General features: G+C 36.5%; 1 protein-coding gene across 2 annotated transcripts in view; it reads left to right on the plus strand.

Moving 5' to 3' along the window:
* Positions 1-15,078, plus strand: part of LOC118189926 (uncharacterized) — a 115,863-nt gene extending 100,785 nt beyond the window's left edge. The window contains exons 6-7 of one of the 2 annotated variants that reach the window (XM_085811362.1): positions 886-943; positions 14,926-15,078. In XM_085811362.1, the coding sequence (XP_085667488.1) occupies positions 886-942 (57 nt within the window). In that variant the 3' untranslated portion in view covers position 943; positions 14,926-15,078. Of the gene's footprint in view, positions 1-885; positions 1,152-14,925 lie in introns of those variants that run through there. The other variant, XM_085811361.1, reaches the window with a different exon arrangement.
* The last annotated feature ends 11,173 nt before the right edge of the window (positions 15,079-26,251 follow it).

Genomic DNA, 26,251 nt, shown 5'->3' on the forward strand with positions numbered 1-26,251 from the left:
CCGTTACCACAGTCGAAATGAAATTCGGAGTGAAACTATTAGCGATTGTCTTCACACGAAGTATCCAATTCACTTCCATTTAGCGGGTAATCTGTCGTAGTGCCCAAATGCTTTGGTTCCATGACAATCAACTAGAGAGTGTTTCTTTTTTTGCTTTCATTTAAGTATGGTCATTTAATGGGACTATGTTTGAGAATTACGATATCCATTGTGCATCTGAAACTCTAGAAACTAAAATAAATTATGAAAAAATATCTTGTTATATTGTAAGATTTTTACTAAATTAACTTTACTTTGCTGGCTAGATCTTTAATTGAACTGAAAAGAGACAATTCATTAAGTTCAAACTGTATCAATGACAAGACATAAAAAGGGTGAAAAGTCCCTTTTATCCGATTCAAGAAGGAATTTACAGACGGCTATACAGATGCTTATAATTTAGCCAATATTTCTGACTGCAACTCAGAGTAGAAATATAAAATTAATACTAAATGAAATAATCAGCCGAATCTGAACAGAGATAATTAATGTAAGTTAGCTCTTAGCCCTACCACTGACGTAATCAAACCGACAATTAATATGCACGGCCACAAAATAAAATAGCAAGCTTAAGTCAAGGAAACAACGTGGAGAACCACAGAACACGCTTTGTCTGAAGTGACTCAGACACCAGCTTAAATATTATCTTTCTACCATACTTTGCATATCATGGGAAACTGAAATATCATTCTGGCAGGAAATGCAGATAAGGGAAGTTAGAAAAGATAAGTAACTGAACAAAACTGGATAGTTTAAAACTAAATAATTCTTTACAATAAATTTTGTGTAAAATTTTATAACACTCCCTGTACATGTGTTTTTGACTTTACCTTTGTCTTTTTGCAGAGCTGCTGTCTACCTAACTTGTCGATGTGTGTCGACAACCCAGATGACTGTTTGTAAAGTATGTCTACATCTGCATCTATTTATTTGGCAACCAAAGGCACCATAGACAGAACTAATACCATATGTTTTCAGTTATTTTTCTCTTATATATTAAAACTTAACCTTACTTCCTTACTTATTTAATTTAAAGCCATCGGAAATTATTTTATTATAATTCACCTTCTTATATTGCCCTTAGATTGAAATAATTAGCTTGCTTCTCAATATAAATAAAACTTGAGTATCGTAAATAATTATCTGTTAGCTGTTCACCTGAAAAATGTTTAAAAGTTCATTTTTTCCAGTTCCAGAAAACTTCAATCATGAATAGCATCTTGTATTATTTTTTAATATTTTAGACAACCAAGCATTCCGTGCTTATTATTTATCTATGCTGTGAGTTTTAGGATTAAGTTTGCACAAAACTGAAAGTTCAAGAAACCATTATTATAAATCTATATATCTATTCGCACATTAATACCTGATTCCATTGCAGAACTTGTCTTTTAGAATGCTGAAGTCTCTATTACGGTTTTTCGAATCTCTTTCAGATTATTAAAGTAATGTGACACATATTTTGATGTAGGATGTGACACTTAATTTTATAAAATAGAAAATATTTTACAAAGCAGGGAAAAATAGAGTGTCTGGAATTGTGCCATTTTGCTTTGCAAGGAAATATTAATGAGCGTGAAATCGAGTAACTGTCCATAATCATACAGGACAAACCAGTTGTTCGATTGAACCCTTCCAGGCCTTCTTCAGATGTCTGCCTCTTATGTCTTTGCAAAACATGGCACTCATCTTTTACCCCTGAAAAACAAATTCTTTGTAAGTTACCTCTTTTCAATCAAAAAATTCACCACCAGATTTCTTAGGTGAGAAATCTGAAACTAACGTTTACATGTGGCCGTGTGAATCTTCTCCAATCCAAACAAACGATTGCCGTTTCATCTCAGGATTATAAACAAAGCACGAAATTTCATCTCCTGTCGCAAATTGTTTGAAACATTTTTGTTTTCCTCCCTTTACAACAAAACTATACAGTTATTCTTTTCGTACGGTTGGGATCTATGTTAGAAGACATTCTTTGAAAAACCAACGATGAACTACACTGAAAATTTATATAGAACCAGAGTATTTTAAAACTAAACTCTGGCTCCGTGTAGACAGACAGGCGACTTATGGTCCTATCTTAAATTCCAGACAGATAACTGTAAACTCAGAAGAAAACAAATCATTTTGAATTACGATTTTCACAGTTCGTGTGTTATGAAAACATTCAGTGTTGTATTCGGGATCCTACAACTCATAAACGTCATAGTAAAACTTTAAAGTATGCAATTCACACGGCAAAATCCCTCTGCAAGTTTTAACTCAGACCCTCTAAACGCGCGAGAAAACACCGCTATATAAAGGCTGCAATCGCTTTAGGTTGGCTGAAAATAGTACAAAGGTTAGCAGTGTCTATCAAAACCTCGGTTTCTTACCTTCAAAATGACTCTCTTTTTTGCTACGTTAACTAACTTGCATTCTGATAGAAACAGGAATGACATTAAAGATAATAATAATAAGATAATGTGTTATTTAACTTAAAACCTTACAATTCCCGTGACCATAATTTAAATAATTCGAAAACAATGGTCGTAATGACCTCAATAGCGAATTTTATAATTGTAAAACTGACATGAGCCAAACCTTTTACGACATATTAACAGTAATCGTATACTTGACAATAATTGGATGCAACAATTAAAAGATATGGGCTGTATGTGTGTAAACTGTTACTCTCTGTCTTTCCAGACTACTGAAAGGAAAATAGTTTAGCATGACCAATAACACGTTTGATCACATACATAATGCATATAAACTTGACATCAGAATTTACTTCAGTCCTGTACGTTAACAACTTTCTTCAATACACCTTACAGCTTTTTGCTCTCCAACTCCGTAATAAAGGAAAGAGCAGACTTACTCACTCCAATTCACTATTCTTGTCTTTATCTTGTATACAAACAACTTTTATCTCCTATCTCGACTCTAACATGGTTAGTTCGCCATATATACCATGCCTTAGTTACCCTACTTCAAACTCTAAGTAGCTCAATATTAAACATAGTGTTACTGAGACCACCAACTTCCTAATATCTTTTCAATTAAAAAACAGCATTTCTTTTAAACTGATACTACTCAGAACCATTTCGGTCTATCATCTGGAATGCCACCCGTGAGGGACTGGTCCCTCTATAAAGAACGAGGACGCCAACGCCAGCGAAATGCAATAGAAAAAAATTTGTTTTGTACCACATGACTTCCTTGTACGTAATAGTAAATTATACGACTTTTCCTGCATTTCATTTAAACTTGTTTCCTCTAGTTTCATCAGAGATGTATTTCTCATTCAATTAATTCAGGTCTCACTTCGCTACAAGGCAAAATTACTTAAAAAACCTAAAAATATTTTTATAAAAAATTGAAAGATATAGAAAAATATAAAACATAAATACAGTTAATACAATTTAAAGAACCACTTTTACAATTAAAATTCGAGTTTCTATGCAAAAACAAGCCATTCGGCCAGCGGGTAAGAAGGCAGGTTTTTTCCGTGCGCAAAACTGAAAGTTTACTTTTGGTCTCACTCGAAAAAAGGCACTAAAGGCCTTAACTTTGAACACTGACATAATTTGTTTTGGACGCTATGCTGATTTAATATTTGGGATAATTTTATAACTTAAATGTTAATTCCGAAATGGATTAAGCATGGTTTAAATCGCAATAATAAAAGAAGGCGTTATCTTTGTTGTTGCGGAGGTTAATTTTCTAGATCGGCAACAAATCCACTGTTCTGATAAGTTTCAAATGTAAACAAATATGGCGGTTGTGGTAAACAAAAATTAGGCTTAGTCGCACGTAAACAATTTTTAACTTACTGATAATTCTACAATTATTGCATGTTGTTAACTAACGGGATAAAAACTTTAACCGGAAGTAAGAACATCATAATTCAATCATTTTTAAATCAAATGAATTTACCAATATATAAGAATAAAAAACTGAGCTCACTGAGCCAAGCAACAGAGTTGGTATATATATATATATATATATATATTTATATACTTTTGGTGCGGCCGACTGCAACTAAACAGGGAGGTACAACTGCATATTATAGCAGGTATGTCACACCAGATCAACTTTGGCAAAGTGTGGAAGCTGCTTGGTCTGCTGTACCCCAAGAACACATCCAAACCCTCTTTGAATCAATGCCGAGACGTGTGGCAGCGGTGATCTCCAACAATGGCGGCTACTCTGGCTACTGATTCTGGAAGGAACCACACTTCACAGAAGTCTATAAATTGAATCATCTGATACTTCGTCAACGTGTTAGCTACTAAATAAATTTTGTTGTGATATCTCTTGTTTTCCTTGGTGTTGCAATTTGGGAGGCCAGCAGTGTAGAATAATGGCCTCTTAAAGTTGGATTATCCTTACCTTCGAATCAGATTATAAAGTGTATATTTGAAGACTTCAAAGGGTAACAATTTTACGTTGTTTATGTTAAAATAAACAACGTAAAATGTTGATGAAATACAACGATCTCATGAAGATATTCCTGTTAGTTCTAATGAAGAGGAAGAGGATGATGCAAATGATTTACTGCAAGTCCGTCAGAAAAATAAGAAAAAAAAGGAAGATGATGAGGCCGATTATTTAAAATGGTTGAAAGCTAAGAAATGAAGTACCAAAAGATGTTAAGAAAGAAATTTCCTTTTTGAAGAAGTCCAGGAATGATCCAAACCTTGTATGAGAATGAGAAATATATCAGATAAGAAGGGTAAAGGAAAATATAAAAAGTTGAGATTACCACTTCTGAAGGAACACATATTGCAGTGCTGAGTGATGACGAAAAAGATGTGTAAAAGCAAAAATTGTTTAAACTTAAGTATAATTTCCAATTTGAAGAGCCGAATTAAAAATTCATTTAACGGTATCCAAGGATGATTGAAGATTCTCCCAGATGTAATGATAATAAAAGTAAGAAGAAGCCTGAAAAATACATTGAAAGAAAAAAAAGGAAGGAAGAGCAGAAAAGAGAAGTAAAAACGTTTGAAAGCTTTAAAGGGAAAAGAACTTGAAGAAAAATTTTTAAAGTTTTATGTATTAAAGTATGTTAATAAAAATAATAATAATATAATATATAATTTAGATAAGTTCTGGCAACAGTGAGTGTTGTCATCATCAGGAGATCGTGCTTCGCGATACTGTCGTTCAAAAATTGCTATAGTTTGTAATTCCAATAAAAAGCATCGTATTTTTGCTCTGCTGTTTGTTTTCTCTATTTTTAGAAATACCTTTTTAGGTTATGTATTTTTTTAAGAAATACTTTTTTAGGTTATGGGTCAAGCAAGCTCCCATATTGCGTCAAATGTTTTGAATTGATGTTTTCTCGAAGAAACGGAACTCGTTAAGCCTAATCAAGTAAGTGTTTTGTTTTCGTTATAGCAATCGAAAGTTGTTTAGAAATCAAAGTATGGAATTATCTAAGGTCCAAGTAAAGCCTTTATCAGGTGAAAGCGATTGGCTTATATGGAAATACAGGATAAAATTTGTTTTAAATTATCATCCTGGTGCTTTAGAAATTGTAGAAGGAACTATAGTGAAACCAGAAATTCTTCCTGTAGATGCTCCGATTGTTCAACAAGAGAAATATAATGAAGCTGTTAAGAAGTTTCAAAATGCAAACACTAGTGCTATATTAACGAATTCCATGACGGAAGAAACTCTGCAAAAAGTTATGAGATTTCAGACTGCTAGAGAAGTGTGGTTGGAATTACATAAGTTATTTGAAGCATCATCAGAAAATCAATTGTATAATATATGCATGCAATTTTTTCAATTCAAGTGGAATGAAAATGATAATATGGCGGCTCATCTTTCCAAATTAAAAAACTTATGGAATGAGTTGAATTCAGGACTTGAAAAGAAAAATGAAAATAAGTTACCTGACATGCTACTCAATTGCAAGATTTTAGATGTCTTACCAGAACAATACCATTTGTTTAAGTCAAGTTGGTTACTCTTGGGTGAAGACAAAAGAACAGTTGATGAGTTAACAACACAGCTTTGCTCTCATGAAAGAGAATTTAAAAGTCATGAGAAAGGCAATACAAATGAACAAGTGGCATTAGTAATGTCAAAATCTGAAAAACAAAAGCAATATAAAAAAGACAAATTCAGAAGAAAACCAAGAAAAGAAGATATTTGCAATTATTGCAAAAAGAAAGGACACTGGGTAAAAGATTGTAAACAGTGGATTGCTGATGGAAGACCACACAAGAATAGATCAACGAAAACCAATGAAGGAAATACAGGCAGTGTAATACTGATGTCCATTGACGAAGAGGCTAAGACTGATTAAACATCTTTTTGGATTGATAGTGGAGCTACAAGACATATCATGAATTGTTTCACATACTTTATTGACTTTATGAAGTTTGATAGTCCCTGTAGCATCAAGGCTGCTGGAAAAGAAACTAAAGAAAGTTGCTCTTGGTAAAGGTACAGTATGTGTCAAAACAACTATTGGTAGTAAAATCCAAAGAATTTACCTTAACTCTTTCACATCGAGAGACGACCAAATCTGTTTCCAACAAACATCGAAAACGCCCGTGTTTACGAATTTGTCTTGGAATAGTTTTCCTTTCCCCCTTTTGCGGTTTCATCCATTCATCCATTGTGCGCAGTTTCACCTTAGGGCCGGATTGCACCTGCGAACGTCAATAGCTTTCCGTATTTCTCCTTTATTTGCTTCAAAAAAATGATTGACATGTCTTTTAACAACTCGCGAAACCAATGAGCCATACACTAACGTGGAGGGGAAAGAACTAGGTAGAAAATAAACGAGGCGTTCGGGCGGTTTGCCGTTGCCTGAATGAATGGGCGCTACGGGCGATTTCGATGCGAAAGAGTTAAAGATGTTTGGTATGTCCCTGAGATAAACAGAAATTTATTTTTTTTACTTGCTGCTCAAGATAGAAATCCGAATAGTAAATTTATTTCAACAGTTATAGAATGCTGGTTAAAGATTAATGGTCAAGTAGTGCTTTTTGGAACTCGCAAAGTATATGGTACTTTATACAAGGCAGCTATCGAACCTATTATGCCTGATAAAAGTATAGAAGTTCATGCTGCTGAAGCAGACAATTCCTTGTTAGAGTTATATCATCAGAGATGGGGACATCAAGATAAACGTCACATTAAGAACATGCTTGAGAAAGAATTAGGAATTAAAATCCCATTTGAAAGAAAATTGTGTGAACCATGCATTTTTGGCAAAGCACACCGTTTACCATTTGGCATAAGAAAGCCAGCCAGCAAGCCTGGTGAATTAATTTCAGCTGATGTCTGTGGACCTTTTGATGAATCTTTCCAGAAGAAAAGATACTTAGTTGTGTTTAAAGATAGCTACACAAAGTTTCGTTATGGGTATTTTATCAAGGAAAAATCTGCTGTTGTAAATATGTTACAGCACATGCTTGCTCACGCTAAAATTTTAGGACATTCAGTCAGAGAATTTCTCAGCGATAATGGAGGCGAGTTTGACAATGACAAAGTGCGTGCTATTTTGCATTCTAAAGGTATAATATCAGATATTCTGAAGGTATAACTCAAAGACTAACAGCACCTTATTCACCTGAACAAAATGGCTCTAGTGAAAGAGACATACATACAATAATCGAAATGGCAAGAACATTTAAGTACTCAAATTCTGAAGCTCATTTTCCTGCAGCAATGTGGGCTGAACTAGTCAACACTGCCATATATGTACTAAACAGAACTGGCAAATCATCAGTAGAAGGCATGAGTCCTTATGAGCTATGGTTTAAAAAGAAACCTCGAATTAAGCATCTTCGTATAGTAGGATCTGTGTGTTGTGCCCATGTTCCTAAGCAAAGTGTTAATTGGAAAGAAGCTATGGATTCAGAGATGAAATCATTGATAGAGAATGAAACATGGAGTTTAGAAAAATTACCAAAAGATGCTAAAGTTATACCATGCAAGTGGGTTTATAAGATCAAAAGGAATCCTGATGGATCTATTGATAAATTTAAGGCTAGACTTGTTGCCAAAGGATGTACTCAACGTTTTGGAGTTGATTATGATCAAACGTTTAGTTCAGTAACAAAGTTAGGAACTATTCGTTCAGTTTTGAGCATCGCAGCCAATGAGAAAATGCATCTTTCTCAGTTTGATGTCGGTTCAGCATTCTTATATGGAAAACTTGAAGAATCTATATACATGCAGCAACCAGAAGGATATAGTGACGGTTCGAAGAAAGTCTGTAAGTTGAAACGCAGTTTGTATGGACTTAAACAATCATCACGCTGCTGGAATAAATATTTTGGAGATTTTGTGTCACAGCTGGGCTTCAAGACAAGTGAAGCTGATCCATGCTTATATAAAAGAAACAATAACGGCAAGAAGCTAATCGTATGTTTATATGTAGATGATGGTTTAGTAGCATCAACAGATCTACAAGAATCTGAAAAATTTCTCTGAGAATTGAAGTCGAGATTCAGAATCACAACTAAACCAGCAGTATACTTTCTTGGACTTGAAATTAAACATTTTGAAGATGGAAGTATTAAAATTAGTCAGCAAGCTTATGCAAGAAAAATTCTTCAAAAATTTGGGATGGAAGATTGCAAGCCAGTGTCAACTCCTATCCTGAAGGAAGGTCTAACTGAAAAGAAAAAGGAAGATAAATCAAACAGAGAAATTTTTCCTTATAGAGAAGCTGTAGGAGCTTTAATGTATCTTATGTTAGGCACAAGACCAGATTTAGCTTACTGTGTTGGCATTCTATCACGTTACCTAGAAAATCCTTCGAAAGATGATTGGACAAAAGTGAAACGTGTATTCAGATACATAGCAGGTTCTCTAACTAAAGGTGTTACATACAAGAATAAATACAAACCAGGAATTCTAGAATGCTATAGTGATGCAGATTTTGGAGGCTGTCAAGAAACAGGAAAATCAACGAGTGGAGTAGTGATATTATATAGTGGTGAAGCTATATCATGGATTAGCCAAAGGCAATCAGTTGTTGCAACTTCGACGACTGAAGCAGAAGTAATTGCAGCTAATGAATGTTCTAGAAAAGTAATTTGGTTAAAGCGACTATTTAGTGATGTAACCAAGTTACGTGAAACTCCAGTAATTCAAGTAGACAACGCCGCTGCAGTGAGACTGTCACAAAACCTGGAGTTTCATCGACGCACAAAACACATTGATATCAAGCACTTTTTCATACGAGAGAAAGTTCTAGAAAAGGAAATCATTGTGCAGCAGGTACCTACAGAGGCGCAAGTTGCTGACATAATGACTAAACCTTTATTTAAACCGAGACTGTTAATTCTTTGTGATAAGATGGGACTTTTGTGACTTTTTTTTTCTTTTAAGTTATTATTATTATTATTTTTACAAGGGGAAGTATTAAAGTATGTTAATAAAAATAATAATAATATAATATATAGTTTAGATAATTTCTGGCAACAGTGAGTGTTGTCATCATCAGGAGATCGTGCTTCGCGATACTGTCGTTCAAAAATTGCTATAGTTTGTAATTCCAATAAAAAGCATCGTATTTTTGCTCTGCTGTTTGTTTTCTCTATTTTTAGAAATACCTTTTTAGGTTATGTATTTTTTTAAGAAATACTTTTTTATTGTGAAGTGCCTGGTCAAGATGAATTGAACCTTGGTCAGCATAATATTGAAAGTGATTTTGTTCCTCAAAAATACGACCAGAAAACGAAAGAGCTTTTAAATGATGATTATTAGGCTACTGAAAAAGAGGAATGTCCAAAATTTCCATATGATGAAACACTTAATAATGAAGAGTGGGACTATCGCATTGAACCAAGGAAAAGTGATGGGTGCGGTGAGGAAAGTGCTTCTGAAAGATCAGGTGTTAAGGTTACAAATTATAAAATTTATTCTAAATTAGAGTTTGAGAAGGAAATGATTGAGTCAACTCACACAGGAAGATTAAAAGTTAAAAAAGAAATCCTAATTTACCAAAGTAATTTTTAAACCTAAAGCAGTTTTTGATCCAGATAGCAAAATATTTTGTTCATTTGTATAGCAAAGCATTTGTAAACGTTTTTCTTCTATCGACAACTTTCGGAAGAAACCTTTTTTCACAGAATCTTTTTTATTTCATGTCTCCATTAGTTTCCCTAACAAATGTGACGGCACTTTACCTCATAGATCGAGCTACACACAAACGAACCCCTTGTACAATTAACGTCTACTACATGTGCATTTTCCGCAATAATATATGCTTCCTTTGCATTGGCATTAAATTCCTAATATATGTTATTCAATAGAGTAAATTTCCAATCTACTATAATTTCATCAAATTTTGATTACACTCACGCAATGCATAACATATACAATCTATCAATTTTCTACTGTTTGCAGAATTATACAAAAGTATTTCTCTTTATCTCCAACAAACTATAAGACTAGTTAGTATCTCACATGCAATAGCATTTACCCCTCTTTACTCAACTGAGGCTGTTGTATCAGTTGCAATACAGTCTTTTATAATGCATTATTATTTATTCTATTAAATTTATTTTATTATTTTGCAGTACGATGCTTTATGTTATATTATGTATTTTGTATATATTGTTAAGACTGAATCTATGTTCGTATTATAATTGCATATTACCTGTTTGCTTATTATTAATGCAACATATTTAGTTATATGAATTCTTATTGTAAATGTGCCATTTTTCGTTATATTATTATTGTAGGTACACTTATTGTGAAGTAGGCACACTTATCATTATTGTAGACACACGTATCCTTTAAATATTTCCATGATCAATTGGAACATAAAACAAGGTAAATTATAAACCCAAATAACACATAAAAACGAATTAAGCCTTTAAAACCAATCAAATAAAATTATAAAAACCAGTTTCTCTCAAATACTGATATCGATTAAAATTAACTCTTTTTCCGACTTAATTGTCAAGACATGAGTCACAGCTATTAAAGTACTTTAAATGAAGACTGTGTACATGGTATTAAAATGTGACTCATCAACAGCGGAGAGTTATACTTTGAGCAAACATTCATTCTCTGGTTTTTAATTCTGCTTATGTAACATGAAAGTTAATTTCAAGTCGAATCAAAAGGACTTCATCTCTCTGGTTTCTATTGCTTTTCCAGTCTCCAAGTCTATATTTTACAGTTCTCAACTTCTTGTGAAATGTGTTGAATAACCCTCAGTCGGCCACATGTGTTTGATTTCATTCTGCTTCATGACAGTGCTGATTCTTTAAAACGAACAAGTTGACTAGGTATTTCAACGGCTGACTTAGCTGTAATATCTGCCAGCTAATTTTCTTTTATTCCCACGTATCCGGGGACCCATCAACAAATCTGATAACATCGTTTAGTGAAGTTCAGATTTAGTTTTATCACATCAACAACTATTGTATGTTTTCTGCTCTGAAATATTTTCGTCGACTAGTCCAAGTTTTTTTGTTTCAAGAAGTATAACAGATTCAGATGGATAAGTGACTTCAATACGAATATGTCTACAACGCAGCCGTTGGATAGTCCTGGTTCACCAATACTTGATTGTATGTGTTTGTGGATGATGAAAGATGATAGTTTTTGTATATCTCTTGCTATACTGTTAGTTATAAGAAATTGAGAGATTCTATTATCATAACTTGCACTCACGTTTGTTATGATGATTTTAGGTAAAGTACCATTTTCATTATAACTTTGTGTATTCGAATTTTGCAATTTTAAAGAGAAAACAGATACGGACCCAACGTCTCCACCCTGCACGGAGTCCGCGAAGCGGACGCAAATTCCTGCACCAGAGCTAATCGGATCTATACGCACTCTGAAGGCCCATAATCAGTATTCTTGAAACAAGAAACTCGCGAAAGCGTGACCGAAAGTCACTGACTCGAAGGAAGCGACCAATCGACTGACACTACGGAGGACAGCCAAAGAATGCCTCTGTAAAGAAAGAAAGGCTCCATAGACGTAATGTAAACCAGTTTGTCTTCTACGCCGCTAGAAAGAAGAGGGAAAATTCGCCAAGAAATTTAACGACGGAACCTGTTAGCGAGAATTTTTCCCTCTGTAATGTACCTTACCTGGCCGAGATTTTCCTCCTCCGCGACGTGTACAGGAAATTGAGGAACAAGGGTTAAGATGAATAAGGAAATTAAGTAAAGTTTCACTTTCACTGGCTGTTGAACTTGCATTATCCATAACGCAGTTTAATGTCTGATTTTATATCCGTCAATATGGAGGAAAAATATGGAGTCACACAGCTTTAAACTCTTCATCAACGTGACCGTGAAACCTGTTCGAAATTCGACATCAGCTTCGAACTTTGGCGGTTTTTGGTGACAAATATTTCACGCATGCGCAGCTTTTTATCTTTTCTTTCGAAGGGAGCCACTCCTGCTGCTGCAAAGTTTTCCTTCTTAACAATACATCTTCTTTCCGACAACTAAGTACCTCTCATTTCAGTCTAAAACAGAGACATTTGCTTCTCAAATACCAAGACCCTCCGCTACTTTTCCATTCTGCCGGCGCAAGCGACAAAATCTCTAAAAATGGTACAACCCATGCCAAACGGAATATCCTCGCTGATAACCTTTTACGGCTCATTTTCAAAACAAGTCGCAGCCAATCCTTATCAGATTGATTGTTTCTTTCAATATTGGCATACAATTACATATAATTTTTAACAAAGAGTTCATGCGCTAAAGCCATTCGCAGTAATTAAGTTCATTACGATGCAATCACACTGCTCACCCGAAGGCAAAAAGGTAAAGTCAAGGGTTAAATTTATTAATTCTAATAAGAATGCATTACCGAAGAAAAGCACTGCGGTTTTCCATAATTTCTGAAAAGCTATTCGTACGAATTGAAATAATTCTTGCACTATTCCAAATTAAGATTTAAAATTAAATTACTGAGAGAATTAGATTTTTGTATCGTAGTTTACGTGATATGAAATTACTTGGGGTCACGTGACATGAAACGGCGAATCAAGATGTTGTACCATGAAAGCATAGTAAATTCTTAAATTAATGCTTTTTTACAAATTTATCGTCTTTATTTATTGTCGTTTTACAAAATTTTAAACGATATTAAAACGTTTATGCCTTCAAAATAAAAACTTCTTAGAACTAACATTTCATAATATTTTTTATGTTTATACCAATAAACATAAATCTCCTTGGCCAATAAACTCTCCTTGGCGAGATTTGCGCCGGCGAAACGGAAAAGTACGGACCCTCCTTCAGCTTTATGGATCAAACCGCACGGCAAACGCATATGCGATTTCTCCCCGTGAGAAAAAAGAAGCAAAGAGGATGTGACAGAATCTCTCTTTCTGCCCGAACTTCCGAAAAGGAAAACCTCAAGGGGGAATGGACAAGGAATGCCAGGAGGAAGGAGAGTTGAACGGAAAGGAGAAAAGCTCACTAGGGCTCCAGGATCGCGAGCACCGTGTCACCAAGGGGATGGTCCCTTGAAGGGTGAAAAGTTAACTTTATAAATAACCTTTTTTAATAAATACGCATGATGATTTCCATGAAAAACTCTTTTCTCGTAAAATTTCAGGGTATTGATTTCTATTCCTCTTCCACTACTTTGCATTCCGTCAATCTTGGTGGCTTTGCCCTTAGAAAGAGCTAATTTCGAGAGACCAAAAGCACAATAGTTCACATGCGAAAAGGCAGGAGACTTCACAGGAACACATTGAAAAGTTATATATGCAATACCTGTATCAGTCTTCAAGCTTATCAAGAAAGGCAGTGGTACTTTTCGAAGTAAGACTTGTTGCTTAATGAAGTTTCATTCTCTGAAAGTCATTGGGATAACCAAAGGGATTTCTTCTGTACATATCGGACATAAAACATTTTCTCTATAGTATGTTGAATTGATTTGAACGTTTTACCCAGCTTCTTGATTTTAATCTCTCCCTTGGGAGAAACTTACAAATACTATAAACTCCTTACTGAAATTTTCTTTCCATTCACGGAACTATATTTGTGCCTTTACTTCTCTTCGTTTTCAGTAATAAATCGATCTTTTCTTGATGCAGTCATTTACGTAAATCAGTGCTTCATCAAGGGCCACAATGTATTGCCATTTGTCTGCTGCTAAATAGTTTTTCAGACAGGATTCTACAAATTCTTTTGCGTTGAGCAACATGCCCCGGAAAAAAACTGGCTGGAAGCATATTTCGCTTTCATATTCTAGGTTGATTACTTTATTTACTGTTGCTACAGATTCATTGCAAGAGCCTGCAATTGATTTCAGTGTCAATGGATTTCCCTTGTTATCAAAGATTTAAACTTTAGAAGCATTATAAACCGTACGTATGTTTTTTTGGGTAATTCAGATATTCGATTGGAGTCTTCGTTTCACGTAGAAAAAATTACTGACGCCTTTTCCCTTTCCGTTTAGAAATGTTGCTTATTTTACGCATAGAAATTTTGATACCATGCATTTCACAACATTTTTGAAACATGGAATAAGAATATTTCTCTTCGGAATTCTCAAATACATATCTATCCACACGCAAAATATCTCACCACAGCTTTGTCACATGCAGACCGTTTCTCATTTCAAATAATACAGTAATGCCAGAAATTTTTATTCGGAGATATTTGCATTTAAAAAAATTCTTTATCGAAATCATTTTAAAAATTCATAAACACTTTGTATTCTAGTTGCCTCGTTAACGGGGAAATGTAAATCCCTCTGACTAGAAGCTTTTTAATTATTATGCAAAATAAAGTGTGAATAACTTCTCTCCCTTTTTATCTTACATATTTATATATGTATATAAATATTTTTAAAATATTTCTCTAATCTCATTTATAATGAAAAAAATGCTTAAATGAAATTATGTCGCATATCTTCATTTTACACAATTTTACATTTCAGTCGCCCTTAATTCCACTCGGCCTTGGCAAAACCGTATTCTCGTACATGTTGTCTACAGTCTTCAAAAAAGAAAAAAATGATGGATATTTCCTTGTTTAATCGATAAGTTCGTTTTCTTAAATGTGACTCCAAGAAAACTATAAAAAAAAACGTATTTTGAAAGTGCCTTGAGTGTATTCTAATACTTAACTCATTCATAGTCACTAATATATAGATTATTTGAATAAAAATAAGGTTAAAAACAGTAAATACTCCCAAATATCGAAAATTCAAACTGGCGAAGGTTCCAAGGTTAAAAATATTTACGCCGGTATATACCTACGCCGGTTATATACAATACCGGCATATATACATAGCCAGACGTTTAGAAACATTGTCTCGCTTGAGGTGCGACCCGCGATTCGTTGTCCTGATGGAGTATCTGGAGCGTGGCCGTATCGTTACTGCCGATCATTGTTGTCGCACTTAGACAATTTTAGGTGAAACCACCCGACACAAGCGCCCTGGAATGCTGAGCGATGGTGTCATCCTCCTGCATTGCAATGCCAAGCCCCATACTGCTCGCCAAACTCAGGAATTGCTACAAAGATTTAAGTGAAAAGTCAGGGATCTTGCCTCATATACGAGTAGCCCAGGTTTAGAATCCAGAGACTATTGCTGGAAAGAATAATACAGGGCCATCTACAGTACTTCATGAACACCCGAAAGGTGCTCGACTCAGCGCAGTTCGGGTTCCAGAAAGGCAAGTCGACAGAGCATGCAATTTTAGAACTGATGAAGATCTTGAACACCAACAAAGACAATGGTCTCCATTCCCTGATCATCAGTCTGGACATACAAGGCGCCTTATACTCCATGTGGTGGCCAGACGTCATAGATGCTCTGCTCACTATGGGGTGACCGGGCGACCTTGTAGTTCTAATAAGAAGTTATTTGCAAGAACGCACAGTGCAAGCAACTTTAGACTCGGAAATCGTGGATCATAAGATCCAGCGGGGATGCCCACAGGGATCCTACTTGGGTCCTGTTCTCTGGAGAATCTTGGCAAACACTATCCTTAAAAACCTCAAGATCTTTCCAAATTGCAACATCATCGTATACGCGGACGATTTCCTGTTAGCCGTAAATGTCAGATCAAAACTAGAGTCTACTGTGCAATTAGTGCTATACGTTGTAAGGATCTTAAGTTTTACTAACGTTTATTTTATTTTAAATCTTTACTATTACTTCTTATTTTCTACTTCCGCCCAGAATTATAAGCGTTAACGTATTTATGCAAAGTTTGTCTGGCGAGCGCCAAGTATTTAAGTTGTGGCTTTTTGCCAAGCGAAAGAGAGGAAGCAGTTAGTCGAAGCAGGCCGCTTACCTTAGAAGTTTTACTCAGTTGCTGGTTGCCTTCCAGGCCAGAGGTTTAATCCTCTTGATAATTTTTAAAAGTATTGTAGTGTTCACAGTTCTCTGTACTACATACGGCTTCCTGTTAATATAAGGCCAATCTTCCACGTTTATTATTTTAAAGTTAAATTAGAGTTTAGTTTTATTTTTATATTCTTACGTTCAGACCACGAGTAGTGGGTCTTTGTATTCCGAAGTACGGAAATTATTGTAAATAGAGAAAAATAAAGGGTTTTGTATACCCTTCTTGTGTATCCTGTCTACTTCCCACAGTTATTGAACATAGCTTTAGTAAGTTCTCTGTTCCGAGTCAGGTCCTTGCATGTTCCCGAAGAAAGTAAGACGGAACATTGAACCTGATACTGGCGCCCAACGAAGAACAATAACCATGGCCGAGTTTCAAGAAGAACCTGTGCTGCCTGCAGAAGCGGCTCAGAATCCAGAAATGCCAGCTGCCGCCCTGGAAGGATTTGGTTACATCGTCCAGACCATGCGCGCTTCGATGAAACCAGAAGCAACATTTAATGGAAACTCACCGGTAACCAGTTTTTTGGAAAAATTGGATTACCACTTCATGCTCTACCCCGTGCACGAATTTCAAAAAGTTACCTTAGAAACCAGCGCTTTGAGGGGCCAAGCGCTTAATTGGTTCAAATGTATAGGCAGAAGTCTCTTGGGTCAAGCAGGAAGTCCCACCTATACTTACGAAAATTTCAAGACTGCCCTACTAAAAGCCTTCCCTGTCGTAAGGGATCGTGCGAAATTAGAAACGGAACTTTTCAGCATATATCAACAAAGAATCGAAAATCTCTCAAGCTTTATTTTAAGAAAAATTCACGTCTTCAAACTCTTGTATGGAAACCGTCCGGATCCTGAGATAATTCAAGTGATTTTGCCGAGGTTACTGCCCCAAGTGCAAGACTTTATTGAATTAAGAAATCCGACTACACTGGAAAAGTTATTTGAGCTAGCAATCCAGTTTGAAAGTAGAAGAACGGCGGACATTGAAAGAAGACGCCAATATCAACAGCGAAACCAATTTGATGCGCCAAGACTACAGCAAACTCAAGCACACGGCTACGGAAGCAAAGCGAATCAGTGGGCAAGGAAACCCGAGCATTCAAAAACAGCCGGCGAGCGTCGACAGTTCAATAGCTATCCAGGAGAAAAGTCTCAAGGCCAGTGGAAAAAGAAGGAAAGCACGGAAATGAAAAATAATTTAAACTAAAACGGATTTCTGCTGACGGGAGGGTGCGGAAATCCGAAGGCCACGAAAACCCCTCTTCCTTCAAGTTAAATACAGTAATGGTGAAAAATTTGACTCTTCCGAAGATTGAAGTGTTGGTGAATAATATCTCAGCCACTGCAGTCCTGGATACAGGCGCGCAGTGTTCCTGTGTGGCAGAAGAATTTTTTAGGAAGTATTTTCGGAAATACCGCATATATAATTCGGATAATACGACAGCGTTAGCGGCGCAAGGAGAAAAATGTAAGTGCATAGGTAAATTACCGCTGTATGTCCGTATCAAGGACAAACAAGTAAAGGTGATGTTTTTCATAGTAAAGAATCTGCAAGCACATATTATTTTAGGAATAGATTTTCTTTCAGAGGCACTAGCAACGCTGGATTTTAATGAAGCGTCCCTTAAGCTGACAATGAAACCAGTTCGTGGAGAAAAGGCTGAACCGCCGATGTTAAATCTTGACCACCTGCCTAATGAAGAACAGCGAAGAATCCGACAAGTGGTAAGTGAATTTGCTTCGTTATTTAGTGATATTCCAGGATTTACTCAGGTTACTAACCATAGTATTGACACCGAAGATGCAATGCCAGTTCGCCACAAAGCATACCGGTATGATAAGAATAAGGAAAAAATTATAGAATGGCATATCACCGATATGCTACGTAAAAAGATAATAACGCCCATCTCAAGTAGTTATGCTAGCCCGGTGGTTTTATGTAAGAAAAATAATGACTATCCTTTGACACATCCAAGAAGGTGGAGATTCGCAATTGACTACCGTAAATTAAACTCCATAACTAAATATCCGGTATATCCGTTACCTATTATTGAAGAAATTCTAAGGAACATAACATCCACCAAATATATGACGACTTTAGACTTAACGACTGGTTATTTTCAAATAGGGGTTAGGCCTGAGGACGTGCCTAAGACTGCTTTTATAACCAAGTCTGGCACTTATGCATTTTTGCGTATGCCGTTTGGCCTTTAAGGGGCCCCGGCAACATTTCAGCGATGTATGGACATTGTGTTAAGACCTGTTCTTGGAAAGTCCACATTTATCTATTTAGACGATATCATTATCACTAGTGATAATCTCGACCAACATGTACAGGATTTAAGACAGGTGTTTTCTTTATTAACCAGTTCACCGTTTGCCCCGAGAGAAATACGTTCACAGAAAAGGCATCGTCATCCGTTAGCGTCGGCAGACTCTCGTCGGGGTGAAATTTGGTCTGAACCGTAACCCCCGAGACACATACGACGCAGCGACGTTTTTCCAACCCCCACAGAATGAGTCGAAAATCAAAAGGGGTGATTGATGGGTTACTTATCTTCTCAGCGGTGTTGCATTAGGATCACAGCGGGGCTGTTTCAGGAAAGTAAAGGATGGGGACACTTTCTTCGACTAGCTACCCCCTCAACATATGTTATGGGATCCACAAAAGCTTTCTCCTTTTCTATTAACGGACAAAGGGATTTGAATGCTATCCTTTCAATTCTTAACGATTCAATTCTTCTCTTTTGTTACAGGCCATCAAGAAAATAATAAAACAAAATTCAAGGATATTTCAAATACTAGCTAATGCCCTTATTTTTACGTTATATAAAGCTTTTTCTTGACAATTAAAAATTACATTTACATTGCAATAGATGTGGGGTTAGGTGCAGGAAATGGAAGTGGGGTGGGTGCAAAGGGAAAAATATCTGCTCTAAGGATTACACCAGTCTTTGTGTTATATGTTGCTCCTTAGGGGGTCGTTATTCACCATCCTTCAGTGTGACAGGTACGCTGTTCAATCTGATTTGAACAGAACTTCTAAATAGGCTTTCACAGGTGGTGAAAGGGGGAAAGAAATATTCTGAACCCAGTTTTAGACACAAAAAGTTTACCTTTGGATGCGAAAAATGGCACGAAATGTTTACGATTTTCCTAACGGCGAACTGGTTAAATGAGGCCGGTCTAAAAGTTAATGTCGAAAAGTGCAAATTTGCAGCCCCTGAATTAAAATATTTAGGTTACAAAATATCTCAGAAAGGAATAGAGACAGACGAATCAAAAATAATCGCTGTACAAAAGTATCCGACTCCAAACACGGCAAAGAAGCTCTCTTCTCTTCTAGGACTTTGTTCATATTATAAGTCCTTTATAAACGATTTTGCAGCTATCGCTGAGCCATTGTTAAAATTAAAAAGAAAAAAGGCAAGATTCTCGTGGACGGCCGAAGCCAATAGTGCTTTCGAAAAATTAAAACAAGCATTAACGCAAGCCCCTGTGTTGAAATTTCCTGAAAAGGATGAGAATTTAGAAATTTCAGCGGATGCTTCGGATTATGCGGTAGGAGCGGTACTTTCGCAAAATCAGCAGCCCGTGGCAATTTTTAGCCGAACTTTAAATCAAACACAAAGAAACTATTCCGCGACCGAGAGAGAGGCACTTGCAGTTCTGTTAGCAGTGCAAAATAGTCTATTTTGAAAGCAAAATTTTGAAAGCAAATTATAGCAAAATAATCTATTTTGAAAAGGCGCCAATAACAGTGTACTCTGATCATGCGGCGGTAACTAGATTGTACTCAGGGAAAAACTTATCTCCAAGGTTAATAAGATGGGCACTCAAGCTACAAGAATATAATCTGGTAATCAAGCATACCCCCGGAAAGGGAAATATCGTAGCAGATGCCCTATCCAGAATTAAAATAGATGAAGAAGGTAATACCGTAAAGGTGGCAATGCTCACAGCATGTACAATAAATTCCCGAGAAACTGTAATAACCGAACTGGGTAAGGATCCTGAGTTTGGAAGCATTTATGAGTATTTAAAGGATCCTGAAAATTTTAGCCACCAAGATATTGTGGCGATAAGAAATAGGGCGGCCCATTACGAACTAATAGATGGTCTATTACTCTAACAAAAACTACGAATTCCAACAACGAATTTCGACCTGTTATCCCAGCTAGTCTTAGATTAAATATCCTGCAGGAGCTCCATGACAGCCCTTTAGCTTCTCATGCTGGTATTCGAAAAACTATCCAACGCGTACGCGAGGCAGTCTATTTTCCTGAACTACAAAAGTTAACAAGGGCGTATGTCCAGTCCTGCCCAACATGTCAAGCACTTAATTATATTAATTTCCGCCCGGCCGGGTTTCTAAATAGTATTAAATCCGAATTTCCAAATGAAATAATTGGCATCGATTTATTGGGCCCTTTCCCAAAAAGTCAGTTAAATAAAAGTCGCTATCTCCTTGTTATGGTTGATCATTTTAGTAAATGGATTGAAATTGTTCCCTTAAAACGAGCCTCCACGAAATTAGTTACTGATTCTATTTTAAATAAATATATTTTAAAATACGGGGCGCCCCTAAAAGTTATATCGGATAATGGTCCTCAATTTGAAAGTAATGTATTTGAAGACATGTGCCAAAAACTGGGCATACATCATTTAAAAATGGTCCCGTGTCGGCCGCAATCAAATATAGCGGAACGGGTCAATAGAAATATAGTGAAAATTATCCGTAGTTATGTTAAAAATTTTCATAAAAGCTGGGATAACTATGTCAATGAATTTGCTTTCGCCCTTAGGACCGCAAAACATGATACAACGGGCAAAACTTCTGCTGAGTTATTTTTAGGCAGAAAGATTATAACGCCGTTAGATAAATTATTTTATGTGCAACAAAGAGCCCCAGAATTTAAAATGGGTGATATAGAAAAACTAATTAAGGAAGCAAAGAAGAATACTGAAGTAGCACAGAGAAAACAAAAACTGTATTACGACTTGAAACGACGGGGAGTAACTTATAAAGTAGGGGATGAAGTTTTAAAAATTAAGCATTCACTTTCTTCAGCACCAGAAGATAAAACTGCCAAATTTTTTCCACGATTTGAAGGACCATATGTCATAGAAAAAATAACTCACGCTGTAGTAGTGTTAAAAGCCAAGAATGGTGAAACCTGCTCCGCAAACATTGATCAAATCAAACCCTACTATGATCGTAATAAAATGCAAATAATTACAGATCTTTTGCAGGATCCGCCACGGCAGACACCGCAGGCACAAGCTCCAGAGGTGGAAAAACGACAAGTACAAGGGCAAGCCATTAAGAGGCAGGAGCAAGTGAAAAGAAAGCTTCCCCGCGGAAAAATTGAAGGTAGCAAGAAAAAGAAGCCGTTCCACCGTCCAGAAAAGAGAGCTCACGAACACCCACAGAATGAAGAAGGGAGAAGGACGACGTATGCAAAGAGAGCCAGGAGAAATGACGGCAACTATAACCTGGCTCTAAAACGGAAGATTTAATCATCCGACAGGACTCTCCGCAGCAAATGTCGCCGAACTGCGGAAGGGCCACCAGCGGCGGAGGGAAAGTTACAAGGAAAATTTGAACGGCCAGCAACGAGGTCCAAGCAGGAACACGAAAGAAGTTTCCCAGTTCCGCCAAGACCAGCTGCCATCAAACGGCCAAGACCACAGGCAGAGGCGAAAAAGAAGGTATTCAAGGGTGACCGAACTGGAGAAAAAAGAAAGCATCTAGAGGAAGGCACTGAAGGGCGAGCCCGTACAAGAAGGAGGATAAATCAAACAACAATCTGCACTACCTTTCAGGACTGGGCCCAGAAAAGAATGTCCGAATATCACAAAGATAAGTAAAATTTTATGTTACTTTGCAAACTTAAGTTAATCTTTCATTCTTACTGCAAGTGGCAGATTTCAAGAAGTTTTACCTCATGCGAGGTCTACCTTTATCATCAAAAGGGCGAGAAATGAGTTGTTACCGATTTTGGTATTATGTTTTTCAATTACTCGCGCGTAAAACTAAAGTTTATGTATAATAGCGATGTGTAAATACTTAAATATTGTACAAGTTATTGTATAAATTTTATTTAAAACATTCTGGCAAGAAAGAAGTTTTAGTCTGAAAGACTTTTTGAAATGTAGTATTTCAATGTAGAAAGATTTGGCACTTGCTTTGAAAAGAATAGAAGTTAACAATGTACTACTAATGTATGTTTTCAAATGTCTAAAATTAACGGCATGTTAATATGTTCTTATATACAATGTGAACTGTTATTTTAAATGTTAAGAAATACCGTGATATGGTAAAAGTGAAAGTAATGTTAAATTTTTTTTTTATTCGTGTGACTGTAAAAAGACTAAATCATGGTGAATATAAGTTAAAGGTTGAATGATGTAGTTAGGCTCTCTGACGCTACACTTCACAGTTAGCCACTTTCAGAATAGTACCTCAGGGTTTAGAGTTGAAATTAGGGTGTGTTACGAGGTCTTGGTATGTTGAATTTTAACACGTTAGTGTTTTGATTGTAGGAGGAAGTGTTGAACACGTACACAGAAACACATTCGTGTTTGGTGTTCTTTTACAACACATGTCAGAGAGCACGGGGAGAGATAATTAAAATAGTCATGAATGAAATAAGAATGTTAAGAGAAATATAATTATACATGTTACTTGCCATTTCATTGTGTAACATTTCATTAAACTAGTTTTCCTTCCAGATCTCTGGAAGGAACCAGATTTGAATAAAAGCTCCTGTTTAGATGCAGTACAGATGAAAAAATTGCGTATCCTGGGAGCTGCTATTGTAAAAACAAATTTCTTTCTTTTAAATTTCTAGTTTCTAGCGAAAAATGTTTGTAAAAGATTGGCCTCGCGTTAGATTCTAGAGCTAAAAGTTTTCAACAAGGTCGTTTTAGACCTCAGTTTCAAACTAATTAACTCTGGCGGGAAGTGTGTAAGGATCTTAAGTTTTACTAACGTTTATTTTATTTTAAATCTTTACTATCACTTCTTATTTTCTACTTCCGCCCAGAATTATAAGCGTTAACGTATTTATGCAAAGTTTGTCTGGCGAGCGCCAAGTATTTAAGTTGTGGCTTTTTGCCAAGCGAAAGAGAGGAAGCAGTTAGTCGAAGCAGGCCGCTTACCTTAGAAGTTTTACTCAGTTGCTGGTTGCCTTCCAGGCCAGAGGTTTAATCCTCTTGATAATTTTTAAAAGTATTGTAGTGTTCACAGTTCTCTGTACTACATACGGCTTCCTGTTAATATAAGGCCAATCTTCCACGTTTATTATTTTAAAGTTAAATTAGAGTTTAGTTTTATTTTTATATTCTTACGTTCAGACCACGAGTAGTGGGTCTTTGTATTCCGAAGTACGGAAATTATTGTAAATAGAGAAAAATAAAGGGTTTTGTATACCCTTCTTGTGTATCCTGTCTACTTCCCACAGTTATTGAACATAGCTTTAGTAAGCTCTCTGTTCCGAGTCAGGTCCTTGCATGTTCCCGAAGAAAGTAAGACGGAACATTGAACCTGATAACGTTTTTAGCAATTGGGCAAGATCTCACATAATCACAATATCGACCAAAAAAACGATTGCAATGTGCATAGGCGCTAAACGCCCACTTCGAAGAAAACCTACAGTGAAATTATTGGGAAGCTTCATCAAAGTCGTAGACCAACTTAAATACTTGGGTCTGGCTCTAGACATAAGATTGTCGTGGATTCCCCACCTGAAATATGTTAAAAATCGAAGAAGGATACTAAATAATCAAATGAAGAGAGTAACGGAAAAGAATTGGGGCGTTTCCTGCCCAATGTTGGAAAGGTGGTTTCTAACAGTTACGGAACGGATTACCCTTTACGGTTGGGACATATGGACCAAAAGACTCAATACCGACCAACGTAGAATTCTATCATCTAGCAAAAGGCAACATCTCCTGCAGATAAGCAGAAGTTAACGCACTACATCAACAGCGGCCTTACAAGTTATGACCGGCAGCCCGCCACTCGACTTGACTGCAGAGAGAGAGAGAGGCTACCCTCACTAGGGTTCTACGACTCAGACAAGATAGCCAGTTGTGGAATTTCAACCTCTGGTACTCGGATTTTAAGGCTAAAACCTTCGAGATCCCATGCCATCCCTCCAGACACGATGCACAATGCAACGTCAGCTTCTCGCCATTGCCAGTCCAACAAACAGCACCAGAATTTTTACAGATGGCTCGCGCACGGAAGCGGGTACAGGCTGCGGTTTTTGTATCATGGAAGGAGATAAATGTATAAACGCATGACTTAACAAAAATAACTCCGTCTTGCAAGCGGAGCTCACGGCAATAAAGAAGGCAGTTAATCTAACTCGTCGTTATAACGCACAGGTTCAAATTTGCAGTGACTCCTTATCTAGCCGAAAGGCAATTGCTGGCGCTAACAGCAGGAGCCCCATTGTCCTCCATAACATAAAGTGCAAAAACTACTTCTGAGCATGCCACTTGATCATCGACCGCTAATGAGCTGGGTTCCAGCACATACTGGCATTGCCGGTAATGAGCTAGCCGATCAATTGGCTAAAGAGGCAGCAATGGGTGCATACTTACCGGAGCACGCACTACCTCTCCCAGGCTCTTACCTCCAAAATGTAACCTATGAATGGTTAATAACACAATGGCAAACGAGATGGGATACTTCCAGCACTGAACGACGAACGCATGGCTTTATCCCTAGGGTATCAAGTATGACCTTTTCGTTTTCATCTGCCATCACGACGTTTCTTACAGGGCATGGTCCATTCCAGACCTACTTACATAGATTTGGATTTGTGGACAACGAACTATGGGGATGTGGGGCGGTGGGTTCACCGGACCACTATGCCTTCGACTGCCCGTTAAATAGATGTCACCACCTAAAAAGAACCTCATAGCGTTACTGGAAGGACTGAACCCTTCATCTCGTGAAGCACCCAGCAACACACACAAAACTCATCAAGATGCTACAAATTTGCATTGAAATAAAAAATAGAATTTCATCGACTTAGCATTTAATCTGCATAACGTATGTGTAAAATTCTATTCTATTTTAATCCATAAAGTATGTGTAAAATTCTATATTTTTTCTAATTTGAACATTATGTATTCTGTCTGTATATACCCATGTAGTAAATGTACTCTATATCGATATTGCCCTTTCTTGTAAATACTCATGTCATTTCTAAATAATAGATTCTAAGTAATCTCAGACAGTGCATCTGGTATTAATGTATCGTATACCGTACGGTATACTTAAGCAATGTAATTTATTATATTATTTACTGTAATATTTATTTATTGTATTGTTTCGCATCTGCATATTTTAAATGAAATGTAAACTGAACACTAATCAATGTATTGTATCCTCATGGAATGTAATGTATCGTATTCTGTACTATTTTATCATCTGCATAATTTAAATGCAATGCAAGTGCAGTAATGTAACTTCGCCTTCTAGGCAGCGCATTTTTATTGTAAGGAATATACAGCAGCGAATTGTACGCAGCATCACCATGCAAGACGTCTACAGTACTTAAGAGACAATCGTTACCTCAGTCTAAGTAACAAATGTCCGGTCGGCCAGGTTCTCTCAAATATTCCTCTGAGCTGGCATTACTCCGCTTGGTTTGTTCTTAGGACGGAGGTCTTCTCAGAAGGTTTATCCTTTACCCATCATATTTCTCATTTGGCTGTTAACGTACTCGTTCGACAGGGGAAAACCGCTAAAATACACGAGGATGTTTCAGAAAAGTCTACTTTCTCGCTTTCAGTTTTTGCAGTTATAACTGACAATTTTGCGTCTGCTATATGCGAAGTAAATTTTCACAGAATATGAGATCTTTTCCGGTAAGAGCTTTCATAACTAACA

Source organism: Stegodyphus dumicola, chromosome 2 (genome assembly GCF_044657685.1).
Source record: "Stegodyphus dumicola isolate Sdum_Otavi_A_Nest chromosome 2, ASM4465768v1".
Classification (NCBI taxonomy): Eukaryota; Metazoa; Arthropoda; class Arachnida; order Araneae; family Eresidae; genus Stegodyphus; species Stegodyphus dumicola.